Source organism: Dipodomys spectabilis, unplaced genomic scaffold, assembly GCF_019054845.1.
Source record: "Dipodomys spectabilis isolate Male_0828 unplaced genomic scaffold, ASM1905484v1 ptg000001l, whole genome shotgun sequence".
NCBI classification, from domain to species: Eukaryota; Metazoa; Chordata; class Mammalia; order Rodentia; family Heteromyidae; genus Dipodomys; species Dipodomys spectabilis.
The window spans coordinates 30,318,685-30,336,871 of record NW_024870678.1 but is presented as its reverse complement, the minus strand read 5'-3'; the positions used below and the strand labels follow the sequence as shown (position 1 = coordinate 30,336,871).

Genomic DNA, 18,187 nt, shown 5'->3' with positions numbered 1-18,187 from the left:
TCCTATTTACTACCAAAATGCTAGCCTGGCAATGTGGATAAAGTGGGAGAGCACCAGCTATGGGTAAGGTCAAGTGGGTTCAAAGCTGAGTTCCAGCCCCATAACTGGCAAAATGCAAAAAACAAATTCTTCCAGGCTGGTATCAAAAATTCTGGGTAAATGGCCTAGCAATCTACAACAAATGGTCTAACAATCAATTAACAGGTATCTCCAGTAAATTCTAAAGCTCTCTAGAGCATCATGGCATAGTCTAATAGCATCTACTGTCAAGTTGTTAAAGCACCAGAAATGGATTACTCTCCTGATATTTAGTTTTTCAACATTAGTACTTATGGGATGCTATGATTTCTGGGTATCTTTTATCTTGAAGGCCCTGACATAAGTCTGTTAAACACCATAGTTTAAAGGTTAGGACGAGGTATACAGGCTGCTGCCACAGCGCTTTCTACATCCTCACCCCTCCTGTACTTACCTTTTACAATCTCTGCCTCAGCACAGTTCTTCTGTTGCTTAATTTATCTGTGGAAATTTTGAGTGTCTGAAAAGTACAAGGAATACGGATGGCATTATTGTGTTTATAAGAACTATTTACAAACCTACTTAATATTAGATGATCATGAGAAACTTAACAATTTACAGTATTTTCCCTTACATGGACCAGAAGGTATCTGAGTAAGTTAAAACTCACTGAAGAGTGGCTTGTGTGAAAGGCAAGTCTGGTCTGGGACAGAACTAAAGGTCGGGGCTAGAGAGAAAATGAGAAAGATTCAGAGGAACCCCACTGGGGAGAGATGACAAGGAGGGTTCTTACTTGAGAAGACTGTACATGCTTATTACCTAATACCCAGCATGGTATTTAAATAAAATTCTCAGACATCTTTCCTTTGCTTAGGAACAAATATTCTCTTATCTGAAACCTTGCTTTTATGAATTAACTATGTAGTATCCTACTTTTACATAGTTTTAAAAATCAGATCTTAAAAAAACATGGGGAGGGGAAGGGTAAAACAAACCGTTTAAATAGGGATACAGGTGGACCCATTGCAACAATGAGATGTACAAGTCGTTATGTCAAAAACGAACTTTATAACTTTGGTGCGGGGGGGGGGGGGGGCGAGGGGAGGCTGGGAAGGGATGGGAAGGGGAAACAAAGGAGGAGGGTACAATGCTTGTTAAGAAATGTACTCATTATCTTGCCCATGTAGTTGTAACCCCTCTGTACAGTATTATCACAGTAAAAAAATGGGATTTTATTTTTTAATACCACAGGATAATATATACAAAGTAGCCCAAATTAAGATGAGAGTATTTTGTTTGTGTGATGTGAACATAAGGCAAGATGAATAAAATTTTTCTTTAAAAGATGGCTTAGTCTAACTAATAAATACTTTAAAATCTTTAAGGTACTTAAGACAAAAAAAAAAAAAAGCAGTCATAAAAGCATAGTGACAAACATACCTTCAAATTAATGGAAGAAAATCAGAATCTGAAACTCTTTTAAAGAGGTAAAAATACAAGGCTATTTCTGTCTCAAGAAGTAAATGATAATGTACCAGTGACATCGGACATACCCAAAAGTAATGATCTTCAAAAAGATATGGCCGGTCATGAACCTAGTCTTTGGTTTTCAAAATTTTATCACTTTATGCCTCTATTTCTACAAAAAATATCAAAAATTTCTTTTGATAGTAAACTAAACCACAACCAAATGATCTATAGCACTGTATGTCAGAAAGAAATGCTCTGTTTCATGAAACATAGCTTGGAAAGCCCATCCAATTTTTCCCTCCTAAAATGAATACTGCAGGCACTTGTTACAGGCTCACACAACGGTGAGCCATGACTGCCACCATGTGGAACACACAGACACCACAATAGGAGCCAGAACTGCCACATCCTTTATTCTAAAACACAAGGAAAACAATGGCAAGTATCTTGGTCTCTCCTTTGTTACCCTAGATGCATTAATAGGATGTTCATTTTTTTGGTACAATTAGTTGCACACTCCTAGTGTGAACCAACTAGCAAAAAGTCAGCTACTGAAACCACCCATACCATAATCCTTGCCATATGAAGTATGCTTTATAGACCCATAGCATTTGTATTAGTTGAACTTGTTAGATGCCTCATCAGGCAGCTGCTAGTCATATGCACTGGATCAGAACCTACATTTTAGCAAGACTACATGGATGGTGACTGTGTATAGATCTAGTTCCTGTCTCCTTACTCCAACTTTGCCTCCTTGTTCCAGCCCCTACCTACCACTGGGGTACTTCTCACCCAAACAGTAAGTATAGCTGGTCTTATTTGAAATATCCAGTTAATTTGTATTTCCCTTTGGAAACAGAGCAACCAATTTTTATCATGTATTTTCTTAGGTTAAAATAATGGGTTAATTGTACAATTCAGAAACAATGAAACAAAATTTTCTAGAAAAAAAAAAGGGATTGTTTAGTTTCAGGAGATTAGTGTATTTTATTGTGCCCAATCAGAGCCCTTCAGCATAAAGAGACACTCATATACATATATATGAACATTTTCAGAAACATTAATTTATAACACATTTTTAAAAAAATACCGGCTTAAGGTATTTATTTACAAAAATACTTCATTACCTAATTTTAAACCTTTTTGCTGTGATGTTTTTTTTTTTTTGCTGATAAAGTACAGGGATGCAAAATAACTACAAAGTCTGAACACATTTTTTTAGGGTTTGCAATAGTGCTTCTCCCCCCTCCCCCCAAACAACACAGTTTTTTGTTTTGTTTTTTTTTTTAGACTGCATTTCAAATGCATGTCCAGCAATTACTTTTGTGATAGTTACTGGGACTAAGCAAGAGTTTTTTAAAAAGTGCAGAAATTGAACAAGATCTCCAGGTACAATTTAAAACATACATAAGCTAGAGCTTTATACCTAGCATGCTTGCCCAGGACATGGACATTTAGGGAAATTTAACCTTGCTTTTTATTTAATATGGTCTTTTGGCAATGCATTTACAACAAACCAATACTGTAACTAAAGGAAAATGTTTTTCTCATCTAACTACTTTGTTGGGTAGAGATCACACCTAAAGTATCATTGTACTGTTTATTTACAAAAAATTTAAAAAAAAACCATGATTTATCCTCTTTGAAAATCTGCTTGTAACTGCTATTTATCCTCTGTTAAATCTGCTTGTAACTTTTTATGTTGTCTTCAATTGAAGCGGTTTAATCCACAAAAAAATAGCAAATGCTAAAAAAAAAGATTCCATTGTCATTAATCTATACCCATTTTAAATGGTGGAGTCAAATGACTTGTAACAAATCAGTATTAATTTATTTACATCTTATGTACTATAAGATTCTAATTTAAATGATGAAACCTCATTGTAAAATGCTGACAAAACCAACATTCATTTTTCTATAATAATGAGCACTTACAACTACCTTCAGACTACTGTATGCAATTTAAAAATGAATTGTGCCTAATAATTCAATTCTGTATCAATGACTGAACAAAGCAATGCTCTAACCCTAGTACTTGGGAAGCTATTAATAATCATTGACTTCAGATGAGAAAGAGGTAAGCTAGTTTTTTTCTTTAATATTCTTTTTTGGTTGCAACAATTATATTTTCTGTTCACAGAACCTTCAGGACCTCTAAGGCAGTAGTAATATCATTAATATCCAGGAAATCAATTCCCACAGCACTATACAGGAAGTTGACCAGACTGATGAAAAGAGCAATGAACAAAAGCTGTAAACACTATCTTCACATTCATTTTCAAAATGAAAAAAAAAAAACAACAACAACTGTGGGCATAAATTTCAATCCAAGAGAACAAATGCCCTAAAAGAAAAGAAAAAGGTCATTTAAGATATAGGAGCATTCTTTTTTCAAAGGAAATACAGGTTAAAAAGTCTAGGAATATTGATCAAGTATCAAACTGATGAGGAACAAATTCTATAAATTACAAATGAAAACCTTCATTGACAAAAATACATAAACTCTTTTCATTTTTGGAAATTTATTTTTAAAAAATGTAGAAGAAAATACTTCAAAAACTATTTTAAATATATATCTATATTTTAAAACAATAGTTAAGATAGGCATCTAACAGCAAGCTGTAGCTATTGAGAAAGATCTTGAAATTATTATTATGGGCATTCCCCCCCAAAGTAAGATAGATATTTGAAAATGCTCAATAGGTTTTTTTCTCCCAACCATAATAATGGCATCTTCCCTGTCATTTGTGAAGACTTTTGAATGATGCATTTTTAAAAATTAGTTGTATCTCGATATGAGATACCAGTATTTCTTATTATAAGCATAAAACATAACTTCTTGTATGGATAATATACATACTTTTTAAGTACTTTGACTTATAACTTAACAAGTTCACTATTTTTAAAATTAATGATTACATTTATAAAAATTCCATTTTAAAACTAAAAGTATATTTTTAGCAGTATGTATTATAAATATAACATGTTACTGCATGATTGTAAAACAAACCTGAAAGCACTGCAATAATTTAAGACTAAGAACACTGATAGAGCAAATAATCTTACATTTTTTTTTAACCTTTGAAAACTACATAAAACCCTACACAAGGCTTTAAAACAGATGGTTGTTTAAGGTGCAGCTAGCAGCATATTCATGATTTTGGTGTTATACACTTCGTTTAAACTGAGCAATGTGGATTAATGATAAACAGTTTTCATTTCCTACAAAAGTGCAGAAAAATTCAAGTTTTAAGTTCAGTGCTCTTTATTTTGCAGAAACAAAATCCCCAATGTTAGAATGTAAAATAAATCTTTGCCACAAAAAAATTTACCTTTGGATATAGCTTGTCTGTCACATGAGAAATGCCTTAAGCAAAACATATGTGGAATATAGAACTCAGGGTAGAACTTTGAAGCCTGCGTCTTCCCCATACCCTCCCTTTCCTCTGCACTTTCCCCAGCGCCCCTCTCTAACCTAGAAGCACAGAACACTTTCTGACTTGTTGCAAACCCTCACATATCTATAGTAGTAATCTCAGATGAACCTTCAATGAAAAGAAAGGATTTAGACTTAGAGACAATAATACAGACAAGTAGCAGCAGTTTTTCATATCCTCAAGTAAGGAAGGTACTAATAATTAAGTTGAATCCATGACCAATTGGAACACGTTGTATGATGGAAATGCAAATGAAGAGTTTGTCAGAATGTAGTATTTCAAACAACGTTCTGAGCAAATATAAATGGATTCTAGTTTACAAAATGACATGCATGGGACATAGAGTCCACCTGGGGAAATTACTTCCTACACTGCTAGTCAGTTCCGCTTCAGTTTTTTCAGTTTTAGAGTAAAAGACAAATGAGAAAAAAAAGAATGTTGATGATGTGGAAAAAAACATACCAAAATATTTCTGTCTTACATTATCTGGTATATTCTATTTAGTGTGTTTTATTGTTGTTGTTGTTTTGGTGGTGTTATTTTTCCTGAAGTCCTGTGTTGCTGTGACTATTACTTTTTGAATTTAACAAAAACAAAAGAGAGAGAGAGAGAGAGAGAGAGAGAGAGAGAGAGGGAGAGAGAGAGAGAGAGAGAGAGACAGTGAGAGAGAGAGAGAAAGAAAGAGAGGTCACCTCTCAAATTATAATAAATCCCTGGGTTACTTACTGTTTCTTATCTACAGACTGAATCAAGTCTAGCTCTGAGGAAGCTTATTTCTTATACCCAAAATACTTTTAAGCTTTCTGATAACCCTATAAGTCTTCAGATTGTTGTGCATAATTTGTGGACTAACAATGAAATAATTTAACACATTAAGATTGTCTTATAAAATCCATCTCAGGTAAAAGTATCCACATCCCTATTTGGAAACAATTTACAAGTTTGACCCTTTATATACAATAGGAAAAAATGACAGTAAAGATAAATTTTTATACAAATAACAAAAAATAACACAGTGAATTAAATGAAGTTAATATGGCCTTCTACAGGGATAAAGAATCAATCAGTATATTAACTCATTTAATATTTCTCAACTTTAAAAAATCTGTAGCTTGATTTCTATAGTCACAAAACTACACATTTATAAAAGGACCTAATACTTCCTGAAACACACCATGGAATGAGTTTATTGGACTATATATATATATATATATATATATATATATATATATATATATATATATATATACATTAAGCAATTAGTAAACTGCCATTTTCATCAGACAGCTGATTATTAAACAAACAGAAATGTTATTCATTGGTACTTTCTACAAATTCAAAAACCTCTGAAAATGTTTGCATCTTTAAAATATTTCTTTTGGCTTAATCAATTTTCTCCACCACAAATATTTACTCCCTACCCAATGATACCTAAACTTAGATGTAAACTTTTATATCAGTAGTGCACATTATAAAATGTAAACAAACACTTTATTAATGAAAAGAATAAAGAGAAAAAGATGCATAACAGATTATGTGAAAAAGTTAAAATGTCTTACACATACCTTTAACAATTATGTGAAATAGAAAAGCAATCATGTTAGCTATCAATTGTGCTCTGATTATCTTGTAATGATTTTAAGCAATTTTTCATAGGACACTATTTAATGCCAATAACATTAATCTTAATGCTTTACTTTGCTCTTTGTGGTTTATTTAAATATTATCTCTGGTTAGCCTACACAAAGAGACTGCTTACTTCCAGATCCACCAGTGGTTTCTTTTCTGTTGGCAATGCTATTCTAGTAGTCAATCATACACTGTCCACTGCTATATCAAGTAGCATTATAATCCATTACAGGAATAATTTAGTTACCAAAGTGTACATATGTTCCTTTCCCTAAGTTTATTACAAATCTTGAAAGGGCATGTAGTGACTTATAGTATATTTCTACAGAAAATAATCTGTAGGTCATCAGATTAGACTCTTACAGAATGACTGACAACAGACACTTGTAGTTTCCCACACCACCACATGTGCACTGAGATATAATTTGCTCATCACCTGAGTGAATCAGAACTATCAGCAAATACACGGTATTTTAAAAAGGGAGCTCAGCATTTTACTGAAATAATGAAACAGTGTTCTTTTAGCAATTTTAATTAAATAATGCAAAGATACATTTGGTTAAACATTTTATAAAAATCCAAGCAAAATTAAAAACTTAGCCAGTTTCAACTCTTCTACAAATTTAACCAATAACTGTTTTGGTCAAATTCACCTTTAGCTGAATGAATAAGGGACAAAGGACGTTGAAGTAGTCTCCTCACCACAATGGAGGTTTTCCCACTTCCCACTCTGCATGGCTACTACACGGAAAATTCCAGAATGATGAGCAGTTCCGTCTGTCATGCTCCACACTTTTCTTTCCAATGAAAAGTGACATTTCACTTTGTTTTGTTTTTGACAAAATATAAACTGAACACAAGTATATAATAACAAGAATCCAAGAGTAGCCCATACACAAATCAACTATGTGTATGTTTTGATTATTTAAAGCCCACCATTCAGCTTAATCTAAAGATATGGTAACAAAGTTTGTTTCTTTTTCACGAATGATACTGATGCCCAGTCAGTTTAAGGAAAGGAGAGTCCAAGACAGCTGTATAATTCAATCCAGTGACACAAGTCTAACCATTTCAGCTCAGGACTTCTGACTTATTGCCTCTCCCCTGAAACAGGTCAAACACTGATGGCAGATACAACGGCACAAAATCTTTTGGCATATGAAAGTTTAATACAGGAATGATCCAAGAAATAGTCCCTGCACGTCTCATCAACATCCCTCTTTGTGTCTTCATCTGTCAACTCGTAGCTGGCACACACAATGTGCTCCAGTTTGAGTGTGTGTGAACACTCCCCAGGCACAGCCACATGACTGAGGTAAAACAGTGCATGATTGTGCTAGGAAAGAACAGTTTTCAGTGATGAACACCCCATTAATGTTAACTTTCCTATGTAAATCAATGAAATAAAAAGGAAAATCATCTTTCCTTCTGGATGAGTTGGACTTAATGGATTTTGGTGGTTAGAACTGGTACCACTTCTTATCTTTGTATTTCAACATCATCTAAAGAAGAAAAAAAGAAAAATATTTTGAAAATGCTAGAACAATAGTATTTATAACTACGTTCTATATTTTTCCAAAACATTCTATCTCTCTGAAACATTCTATAGAATTATTAGGTTGGTTACTTCAAATCAATTTAGTGAAAGCAATAAGTAAGCATAGCTTTATGAGGAAAAATAACTATAAGCACAATTATGTCACTATATTAGTCAACAAAACATATGTCAACAGGTCAGATTCTTTTTTTTAGATGTGACGTAATGTATGACAGGATTTTCTTTGTGAAAGGTGATATAGCTTGGTGACTAATACAGTGATCCACAAATAAGGCAATTTTCAAGTCTCTAAAATGAAGTCAAATGAGGGATTTGACATTTATAGACTGATTCTATTACCCATCACTATACTGACTGCCTCAATGTCCTGTTTTCCTTAGACTCTGGAATATTTGATAGAAGGTAAAAGCCCTTTGTTACTTAGAGTATGGAGATATTGTGAAATTAACTCTAGTGCTATGTGCCTTAGGTACCACACACGGTTAGGACCACAAAATTCCTGCCCTAGCTTAGAGCTGAGATGCTTATGGACACAGTATAAGTATTCAAGAAGGATCCCTGAATTTCTCTGGAATCCTAAATATCTCCCAGATCAAGCTCTTTCTCCCATGCATTGTAATTTTCATCATTCTTGAGTAAAAGAGATGACTTCCGTTTGAACAATTTAAAAGAGACTATTACTGTAATTAGGTTCTCAAGTGTAAAAATATTCATATGGTTGATTCAGACAACAAATTCAAAATGGCCTCAACGACCAGACTAGGAACTGATATAGGAGGCTGGTGCAAAGTATTAAGGAGTATAGATTTGTGCTAAAATTAAAAATGTGCATTTTACACAAAGGCTTTCAAAAGTTCAATTTTTAGTTGTTGGTATAATTTGTGGAGCGGAAGGGGAAAAACGAATCGTTTAAATAGGGATACAGGTGGACCCAATTGCAACAATGAGATATACAAGTCGTTTTGTCCAAAAACAAACTTTACAACTTTGGCGGGGGTGGGGAGGGGATATGGGTGTGGGGCGGAATATGGGAAGATAGAAAGGGGAAACAAAGGAGGAAGCAACAATGCTTGATAAGAAATGTACTCATTATCTTGCCCATGTAATTGTAATTCCTCTGTATGGTATTTTCATAATAATAATAATAAAAAGTTCTATTTTTAAAGAGCATGATGTTTGTTAGGGAGCCCTACTTCATGGCCTCTGTTTCTGAGCTCATGATTTCTGAGGTCTATCGAGACAAACACATTACAAAAGGCCCTCTCTAACCCTCCAGATAAATTAGTCCACAACATGGAACATGGACTTAGTGTTCTTTATTTCAATCAAAATTTTTGCCAATTTAATCTATTTTGATCTTCCAGGGAAAAATCAAAGAGACAGATTATTTTCTTCTCTAGGGTAAAATTTTGAGGAAGACCCTGAGGAATTCAGGAAAATTAGTATTTTTATTGCAGTCTGTAAGAAACAATTACAAAGCTGCTAGTATGGTTTATAAAGATTCTGAAGGGGAGCAGATTTCTTCAAAATGTATAAACTTAGTACTAAGATCAAAGGACTATTGAGATGTCCTTGTAATGGTTCCCTCTGGTGGCAAAACTAAGGAAATCTGTAATTGTACAAAGGACATAAGAAAGTTCATGTGTGTAGAAATACAACAGCTGTAGAAATACATCCATTGAAGGTTTGCTTTCCCAAGTGTCTTAAGAATATGCTGATAGACATACCTCATGAGCATGTTTAGAAAATGAATCTGCACTTGATAACATAGCCGCAGTTCTTTCTTCCAAGTCACTAAGTTTCTGCCCTCTTTCATCCAGTGCCAACCTGGCTCTTGCTAATTCTCCAACAACTCCAGATGCTGCTCCTTTCACACCTTCTATGCCACCAGGACCAGGGATGTGCTGTGCTAGACTCCTTGAAGCCTTCCCAGAGGATGACTCTCCAACTGAAAAGATTAGAACAAAAGAGCAAGGCAAAAAGTGATGGAGCATGGTTCAATTGGTAGAGTGCTTGCTTAACAAGTATGAGTGAGGACCCTGAGTTCAAACCCTAGTTTGGTCAAAAAAAAAAGGAAAAAGGAAAAAGTGAGAATTTTACTAATATAAAATCCTTCTAGCCAGACACTGGTGGCACACGCCTGTAATCCTAGCTACTCAGAAGGCTGAGATTTGAGGAACGCAGTTTGAAGCCAGCCCAGCCAGGAAAGTCCATGAGACTCTTATTTCCAATTAATCACAGAAAAAGCTGGAAGTGGCGCTGTGGTTCAAGTAGTAGAGCGCTAGCCTTGAGCAAAAAAAAAAAGAGCCCCGGGAAAGCATCCAGAGTACAAGCCCCAGGACTGGCAAAAAGGAAGAAAATCCTTCTATATGACAGTATAATTTTGGACTGAGTGGCAATGTAATTGAAAATATATATTTAACTTTATAATTAATGAATTTCAATTATAATAGTTTTAATAATTTCTAGGTACTTTTCCAACCATACAAATATACAATGTCCATTAACAAATATTTTCCTCTATACTACTTCAAACAGCAAGACTTCTCTTTGAACTAGATTTGAACTGCAAAATGAGCAGGTAATTACTTGTTCATATGAATAACAGCATGTGAATAAAAATTTACATAACTAAAAGACTATTCACTTAGAAGGTTTAAATTTAAATATACAGATTTGGTTTTAATCTATTTTCTCTTTTCTTTGAGAAAATAATCTCATCAGATATCCAAGGCTGGCCTCAAACTCATGATCCTTCTGCCTCAGCCTTCTGAGTCCTGGGATTATAGGTATATGCCACCTATATATCCAGCCTACTCCCAACTTCTTATTTTGTAAAATTACTATCCACAGAGTTAAAAGTATTCCATATTAGTCTTTAAAATCTGTAGATATGGGGTATCTCTGTTTCCATTTGTCTTTCACTTACCAATAAGTCAGATTTTCCCTTCAAAAGACCATAGGATTGTTTCCTTTTACTTCACAATTCAGTTCCTGAATATCTAACACCTGGTTCACTCCAAGTCTTATATTCATTAAAGGTTTATTTATTCCGATCCATTTGCTTTTAAGCTTACATTTCTTTCTTTTACAAAACAATATAACCGAAAGGCCATATGATCGTCTCTCAAGGTAAACAACTCTCAAAGCTGTGCAACCTTTGCCACCATCTACTTCCAGGGCACTCCAAAAGAAGCCCATACCTGTTAGCAGTCATTTTCTAGTCCTCTTTCGAGTGCTTCTCTACCACTAATTAATTCCTTCTCTATAAATTTGCCTATTCTGATCATTTCATGCAAACCAATTTATACAGCATGTTGCCTTTTGTGGCTGGATTTTCACTGAGAACAATGTTACAGCTCATCAGGTGATAGATATTTGGTTAATTTCGTTTTGGCTGTTATGATAAGGTTATCAGTGAACATTTGTAGATTTTGTGTGAACAATGGATTTTTGTTCCCAAGAGTGAAACTTCTTGCTGAGTTATGTGGTAACTCTATTTAACTTCAAGGAACTGTCAGATGGTTTTAAAAAGAAGATGTACCATTTTTCATTGCTATGTATGAGCCTTCTAACCTCTCTGCATCCTTGCCAGTATTTTTGGTTATTTATGATGGATTAAATATTGCAGATGTTTTACAAGTTAAAGGCATTGCTATAGTTTGATTCTCAGTATCCTTTTCAGAGTTATGTGCTGTAAGTCTGGTACTAGCTGATGGCACAGTTGGAAGCTGTTGGATCTTTTAGGATGTGTGGCTATGAGAGGGAAAGTTGGGTTCCTAAGGGTGTGCTCTTGAAGGGGAAATGGGACCTCTCCCTCTCCCAAGCTCTATTCCTCTCTGCTTCCTGGCTGCCAGGAGGGGCAGTTGTGTTCCACCATGTGCTCCTAACTGTAATGGTCTGCTGTGCCATAGACCCAGAAACCAGGGTCACAGACTGACCACAGTCTGAAGCCAAGAGCCAAAATAAACCTTCCCTCCTTTTAAGTTGGTTTTCTCAGGTATTTTGCCAAAGTGACATATATCTAATACAGTCATCAGTTAAAGGTAATCATAGAAATAAAAATGAGATAACATATGGCATAAAGAAAATATTTCTTAAACAATCCATTTAAAGTTGTAAATATTCCTTTTTAAGCTCCTTGAAATAATTTTACTTTGGATTCCTTGAGAAAAATATTTTCCTGATTTGTAATACAATGACAAAATAATTTTATGTATTGTATTAATATATGTATATATATTTCTACATATCTATAAATATATCTTTAAAATGTGTGATGTTAGTTGCTGTAACCAAGAAGAAAAAGTGAACAAAATTTACACATGTAAGAAGTTTATAGCACTGGAATGTTTCTTTCTTAAAGATGTATCATCTGAATTACATAAATGAACTCACATAGTTCTTCTCTATCAAGAGACTGAGCACCACCTCCAAACAAGCCTTTAAAGAATCCCCTGTTCGGTGCCTCAGGTGTTTCCACAGGAGTGAAGAGTTCACCCAACATCTCCTTTAAAGTCAAAAGAAATTGTTGTCGTTAAAGCTTCAGGGAAACTACTCTGTAAGTAACAAGATACTCACTCTAAAATCTTTCATATGAACTTGTAACATTATATGTTGAAAATTAGGGCTAACTTGATGCTTTCTTCTTTCACTGGAGGAATTTCTTTTCATTGAAGGCAAAGGCAGACTTCTACTTAGACCGTAAGGACAATGTTCTTGTTGCTGGTATTTTTGAGACAGTGTTCACTATGAGCTCAGGCTAGCCTGGAACTTGATTCTCCTGCCTCTGCTTCCTTGAGTACTAGGTTTACAAGTGGGTAGCAGTAGGCCTATGAGGACTTAAATGTTTCCATCAAATATTCACATAACTTATCAAGAATTGATAAATAGATTATTAGTTCTGGCTTCTTATATTAGGAAGAAGACACTTTTATATTAGTAGGTCAAGTAGTTTAATGTAGTTATGATAATGTACAGTTTTAGAGCTATATGGAGTCAGAAAACTACTAATTTAGACAAACTAACTTCCTTTTCCATAAACATTACTAGGAACACAATTATGCAAACATACATCTGGAATTTCAGAAATCTGGCAGGAAGTTGGAAAGAGTTCCTTCCATACTGCCAGATTTTTGAGTCAGTCATGCTAAATCACAGAGTGACATGACATGCAAAAAGTGACAGTGAACTACAAAGCTTTATTTACTTCACTTAAAACTATTGTTCATATTTCATCACTTATCAGGTGTTTAATGAACTCCTTTCCCTTCCCTTCTCTTTTCTCCTTTTCTTTTCCGTTCCTCTTCTTGCTTTTCTCCTTGTTTGGTAAGCTTCTCTTTCCTTCCCCTCTCCTCTTTTTTAATTGAGCCATGCTCTTGTTCTTTTGCTTTCAGGTCTTTTTTCTGCTTTTGTTTTGTTGAATTAGTCTTATGTTTTTGCCTTGATGAGACTTGGGGTTAAACCCTCCATCACTCACCTGCCAATTAGGTTGGACTTCAGGAGTGAATCCCATACCCAGCTTGTTTTTGAGACTGTCTTACTGACCTATCCATGCTGGCCTCAAACTACCCTTCTCCTCCTGTCTGCTGTCTAGAATAGCTGGGACTATAAGCATGCATCATCACATCTGGCTCTTCAAAAATGATTAGGAAATGCAGATGGTTCCAATTTTGTTGAAGTTATTGATTTATCCTTTCACAAATGGTACTTTTGGCATCACAGCTAAGAAACTGTTATCTAACTCAAAATAACAAGAGATTTTCTGATTCCTTCCAGAAGTTTTATAGTTTTTTAAATTTATGATCCACTATGATCCACTGTGAGAAAATCTTTGTATGTAGTATGAGATATGGATGAAAGCTCATTTTTTTTTTTCTTGTTTTGGTCGGTCATGGGGCTTGAACTAGGCTTGGGCGCTGTCATTGCGTTCTTCAGCTCAAGGCGAGTGCTCTACAGCTTGAGCCATAGCACCACTCCAGTTTTCGAGTGGTTTATTGGAGTTAAGAGTCTCACCAACCTTCCTGCCCAGGCTGGCTTTGAATTGGAGATTCTCAGATCTCAGCCTCCTGAGTAGCTAGGCTTACAGGTGTGATCCTGTAATTACAGGTGTGATCACTGGCACCGGCTCTCACTTTTTTTTTTTGCACTTCAGTATCTATTAATTTTAAAAACATTTGGTGAAAAGGCAGTATTTCTCTGTTGCAATGCCTTTTCAAAAATATGTTGTCTACAGATACATATATATGTAATATATTCCTGAATACTCTATTCTGACCCATTGATTTAACTGTCCATTTGATGTCAATACCATGTTCCTTTGATTACTGTAGCTTTACTATGATTCTTAAAATAAGGCTCTCAAATTTTGTCTCTTCATTGTTTTGCCTATTTTACTTTTCTTCTATTTATATACTAAATTTAGAGTAAATTGTTAGAAAAAAAATTTTTTTTTCCAGTACCGGCCTTGAACTCCAGGCCTTGCACTCAACCATTTGAGTCTCCAGTCTACCCTGCTCTTGTTATTTTTGAGATAAGGTCTCACTTTTTGCTAGGCTGCTCTGAGTGCAATTCTGCTACTTATGCTTCCTGACACAGATGAGATGACAGGCATGCTTTTCCATGCCTAGTCATTTTTGTTGAGATAGGGTGTTAAGAACATTTTTCCTGTGCTAGACTCGAACCAGAGTCCCCCAGATCGCTGCTTCCTGAGTAGCTAGGATTATAAGTATGAGGCATCAGGGCCTGACTAAAAGTTAATTTTTAGCAACAATAACAAAAAACCCACTGGAATGCTGATTAAATGTACAGATTTCACTGTTACCTTTAAAGAAAGAACAACTTCATTTACCTGAAGATTTTCACATGTCTCCTGACTATACGTAAGTCTCTGGATTTCCGTGGGTGAAACAAGGTATAATGCTTGTCCATTGTTGGTGAAGCAGAATGTTCTGGCTATCCGCATATTGGTAAGGGGTAAGTAATACACATCCAACAGAGGCCTTAAACTTGGCAAACTTGAGAAAAATGTTAAGAAGTTAATAAGAAACATGGCAAGTTTTAGTTTTATGAAAATTATTACAGAAGTTAAAAATGCATGGCCAGGATTTTGTGATTTAGATGATTGATATCCCTGAAAGAGAAAGAAAATGATTTATATCCCTCATACAAGTATTCACTATTAGGTGGAGGACACTGAATTCTCAGTGTATAAAACTATGATAAAAGAATATTTTGGGGGGGTAAATTTATTTATTTATTTATTTATTTATCTTTGCCAGTCCTGGGGCTTGAACTCAGGGCTTGGGTGTTACTACTACCCTATCACAATGAGCCACAGTGCAACTTCTGGCCTTTTCTGTTTATGTGGTACTGAGGAATCAAACCCAGGGCTTCATGTATGCAAGGCAAGCACCCTACCACTGAGCCACATTCCCAGCCCTGAAAAAAAAGAACATTTTTAAGACCGGATTTCATTCTTTGTTATCTGAGAAGGAAGTGCTGTGTGATCCAAAGAGGAAGGGCTGAGTGATCTGAGGAAGTGCCGTGTGGTATCTAAGGAGGAAGTGATCTGAAGAGGAAGTGTATGTGATTGTACTCTTTGTGATCTGAGGAAGCAGTGCTCAGAGATTTAAGGAGGAAGTACTGTTGTGATGTGAGGAGGAATTGCTGTGTGATCTTAGGAAGTGCTGTGTGTGTGTGTGTGTGTGTGTGTGAAGTGGTGTGTGTGTGTATGTGTGTGTGTGTGTGTGTGATCTGAGAAAGTAGTGCTCTGTGATCTGAGGAAGCCTGTGTAATCTAAGGACGAAATGCTGTGCATGTGTGATCTGAGGCAATGTTGTTGGTGAGGAGGAAGTGGTATGTGTTCTGTGGAGGAAGTGCTGCATTGTTTAAGAACATCTCATTCTTACCTGAAAGTCATAATATGACCATTTGCACAGAAACACGCAAGGCAGATGCTGTTGCTCAAAGATACAATATCTCCTCGGAGTACGAACGAGGTCTCAGTAATGTTCTGCTTATAAGCACAGTTTTGTGTTGGCAATGAGATCACTTTTGCCTGCTTTTCAGAACATATCACTGCATACTGGTTTTCACTAATTTCCTGAGAAGATGAGGGGGATACTGAGACAGGCCGCCGCTTTTTTAATTTCTCCTTCTCATCTTTTTCTTCAGGAACATTGTGTTCTTTCCAGGGTTCATAGGCAGGTGGTATTAAGCAGCCTGTGGCATCCAGAAAGGCCATCCTCAAAATTGCACCTTTTAGTCTCAATATAGTACCTAAAATATAGAAATTTAGTACATACCTGAAATATTTTAATCCACACAGTAAATATGTTTATCGCTAATCTAGACTCTACAGTTGAAAACATTTATTTTTATAAGTCATGGGTTTATTTTTTCTTTTTAATTATCTTCAAACAGTTGTGAAAAGGGGTTTCAATGTAATGTCTGTGTACAATGTTTCTTGATCAGTCACCCTACCACAACCCCCACTCCATTTTAAACTGAATTTATACACTAGTCATAGGCAAGATTAAAAATTCAAGCCAAATATTTATCAATGTGCAAAGATAATATTACATGGCTCTAATAGATAAATACCACTGACTGACAATTGGTAATTTAATTAAGCAGGGTCAGTTTGAGTAAGTCCTCGTATCTAGAACTATAACACCTTTCATGGCCAGTGAGTGTACTGTTATGAGTCTGAGTAGACAGCAGATGGCATCTAGCACTGTCCAATATGACAGCAACTAGGCTGATGTGTCTAAACTACTGGAAATGTTCCTGTCCTTTGTACAACTGTGGTGTGCTCTGACAGTAAAACACATTCTATAGTTGAATGCTTTAACAACAAAAAAACAACTTAATGTAAAGTCCTTCACTGATTTAAAAATAAAAATTGTATTTTGAAATGACAGGATTTTAGCTACAACAGGATAAAAAAACATTAAAATTTATTTTGAGGGCTAAGATATAGCTTGTTAGTAGTTTTGCCTAAAATGACTCATCTATTTTTTTTTGGTGGCTACTAGAAAAATTTATGTGGATTACCTTACATTTCTAATACACAGTACTGACTGAGGGGAACAATAAGAAAAACAATCCTAGGTATTCCTTAACTATGCCTCTAAAATCATAATTGCTTTGTAAAATATTCACCAATAAATAGTAGATACAATCAAAGCATTACTTTGATATGTCTGCAGTCCTAGTTTAGGGGTTACATTTATTGTCTGCTTTCATTAGTTGTGCCTTTTAATGCTTAAAAATGCACATTTATTTCTAAATAAGCTAAGTGACATTAATTTACAAAAGGATATAGCTGCATTCTAGTTCTTACTTCAATGGTTCTTGATGTTTTATTATTTATATGTATGCATTTGGTGTAGCATACAATATTTCCATATATTATTTCCTTTTACTTCTAAGAGAAAATGTTCCTGATGTGCTCTCCTAAATTCATTTTGTCTGTGCTGGGGCTGTGTTCTGGGGCTTGAACTCAGGGCCTGGTGCAGTCCCTGGGCTTTTTTTTTTGCTCAAGCGCTCTACCACTTGAGCTCCACTTCTGACTTATTATTGTTTAATTAGAGATAAGAGTCTCGACTTTCTTCCTGGCTGGCTTTGAACTGCAATTCTCAGATCTCAGCCTCCTCAGCAGTTAGTATTCCAGGCATGAGCCACCAGTGTCTGGCCATCATAATTATTTTTTTTAAAAGAAAAATTCCTTCTTCTTTTGTTTTCTCTAAAGTAAGGTTGTTAGATAAAAGTAAGAATATATCAATTTAAATTTCAGATAAATATATTTTTAGTCAAAGTATGTTCAGAATATATTGTTTTTAAATACTGCATAGAAAATATATTGGAAACTATATGTAATTTGAAATGAAAATTTGACTGGACATCCAGATATTTGTTGACTAAATGCCAGTAATGACAGGCTCCAGGTTTGGCCAAGTAGATAAATTTACTATTTTAAAGCAGTGTGGTTGAAAACTGAGATACATAAGCAATTTTAATCTTATAGTTTTAAGTAGTATTAATCTTAAAAAGTATTTTAAAGTCAGCTGTC

The 18,187-nt window shown here is 35.0% G+C and overlaps 1 protein-coding gene across 5 annotated transcripts in view; it reads right to left on the bottom strand.

The window, feature by feature from the left end:
• Positions 1 to 7,073: 7,073 nt before the first annotated feature.
• The window catches only part of Stxbp5 (syntaxin binding protein 5), a 104,306-nt gene continuing 93,192 nt past the window's right edge, over positions 7,074 to 18,187 (bottom strand). For all 5 annotated transcript variants that reach the window (XM_042686654.1, XM_042688033.1, XM_042688703.1 and 2 more), the window contains 5 exons: positions 16,023 to 16,392; positions 14,963 to 15,128; positions 12,511 to 12,622; positions 9,840 to 10,060; positions 7,074 to 8,056 (listed from right to left, as the gene is read on the bottom strand). In XM_042686654.1, coding sequence (XP_042542588.1) covers positions 8,015 to 8,056; positions 9,840 to 10,060; positions 12,511 to 12,622; positions 14,963 to 15,128; positions 16,023 to 16,392 — 911 coding nt within the window. In that variant the 3' untranslated portion in view covers positions 7,074 to 8,014. The remainder of the gene's footprint in view (positions 8,057 to 9,839; positions 10,061 to 12,510; positions 12,623 to 14,962; positions 15,129 to 16,022; positions 16,393 to 18,187) is intronic.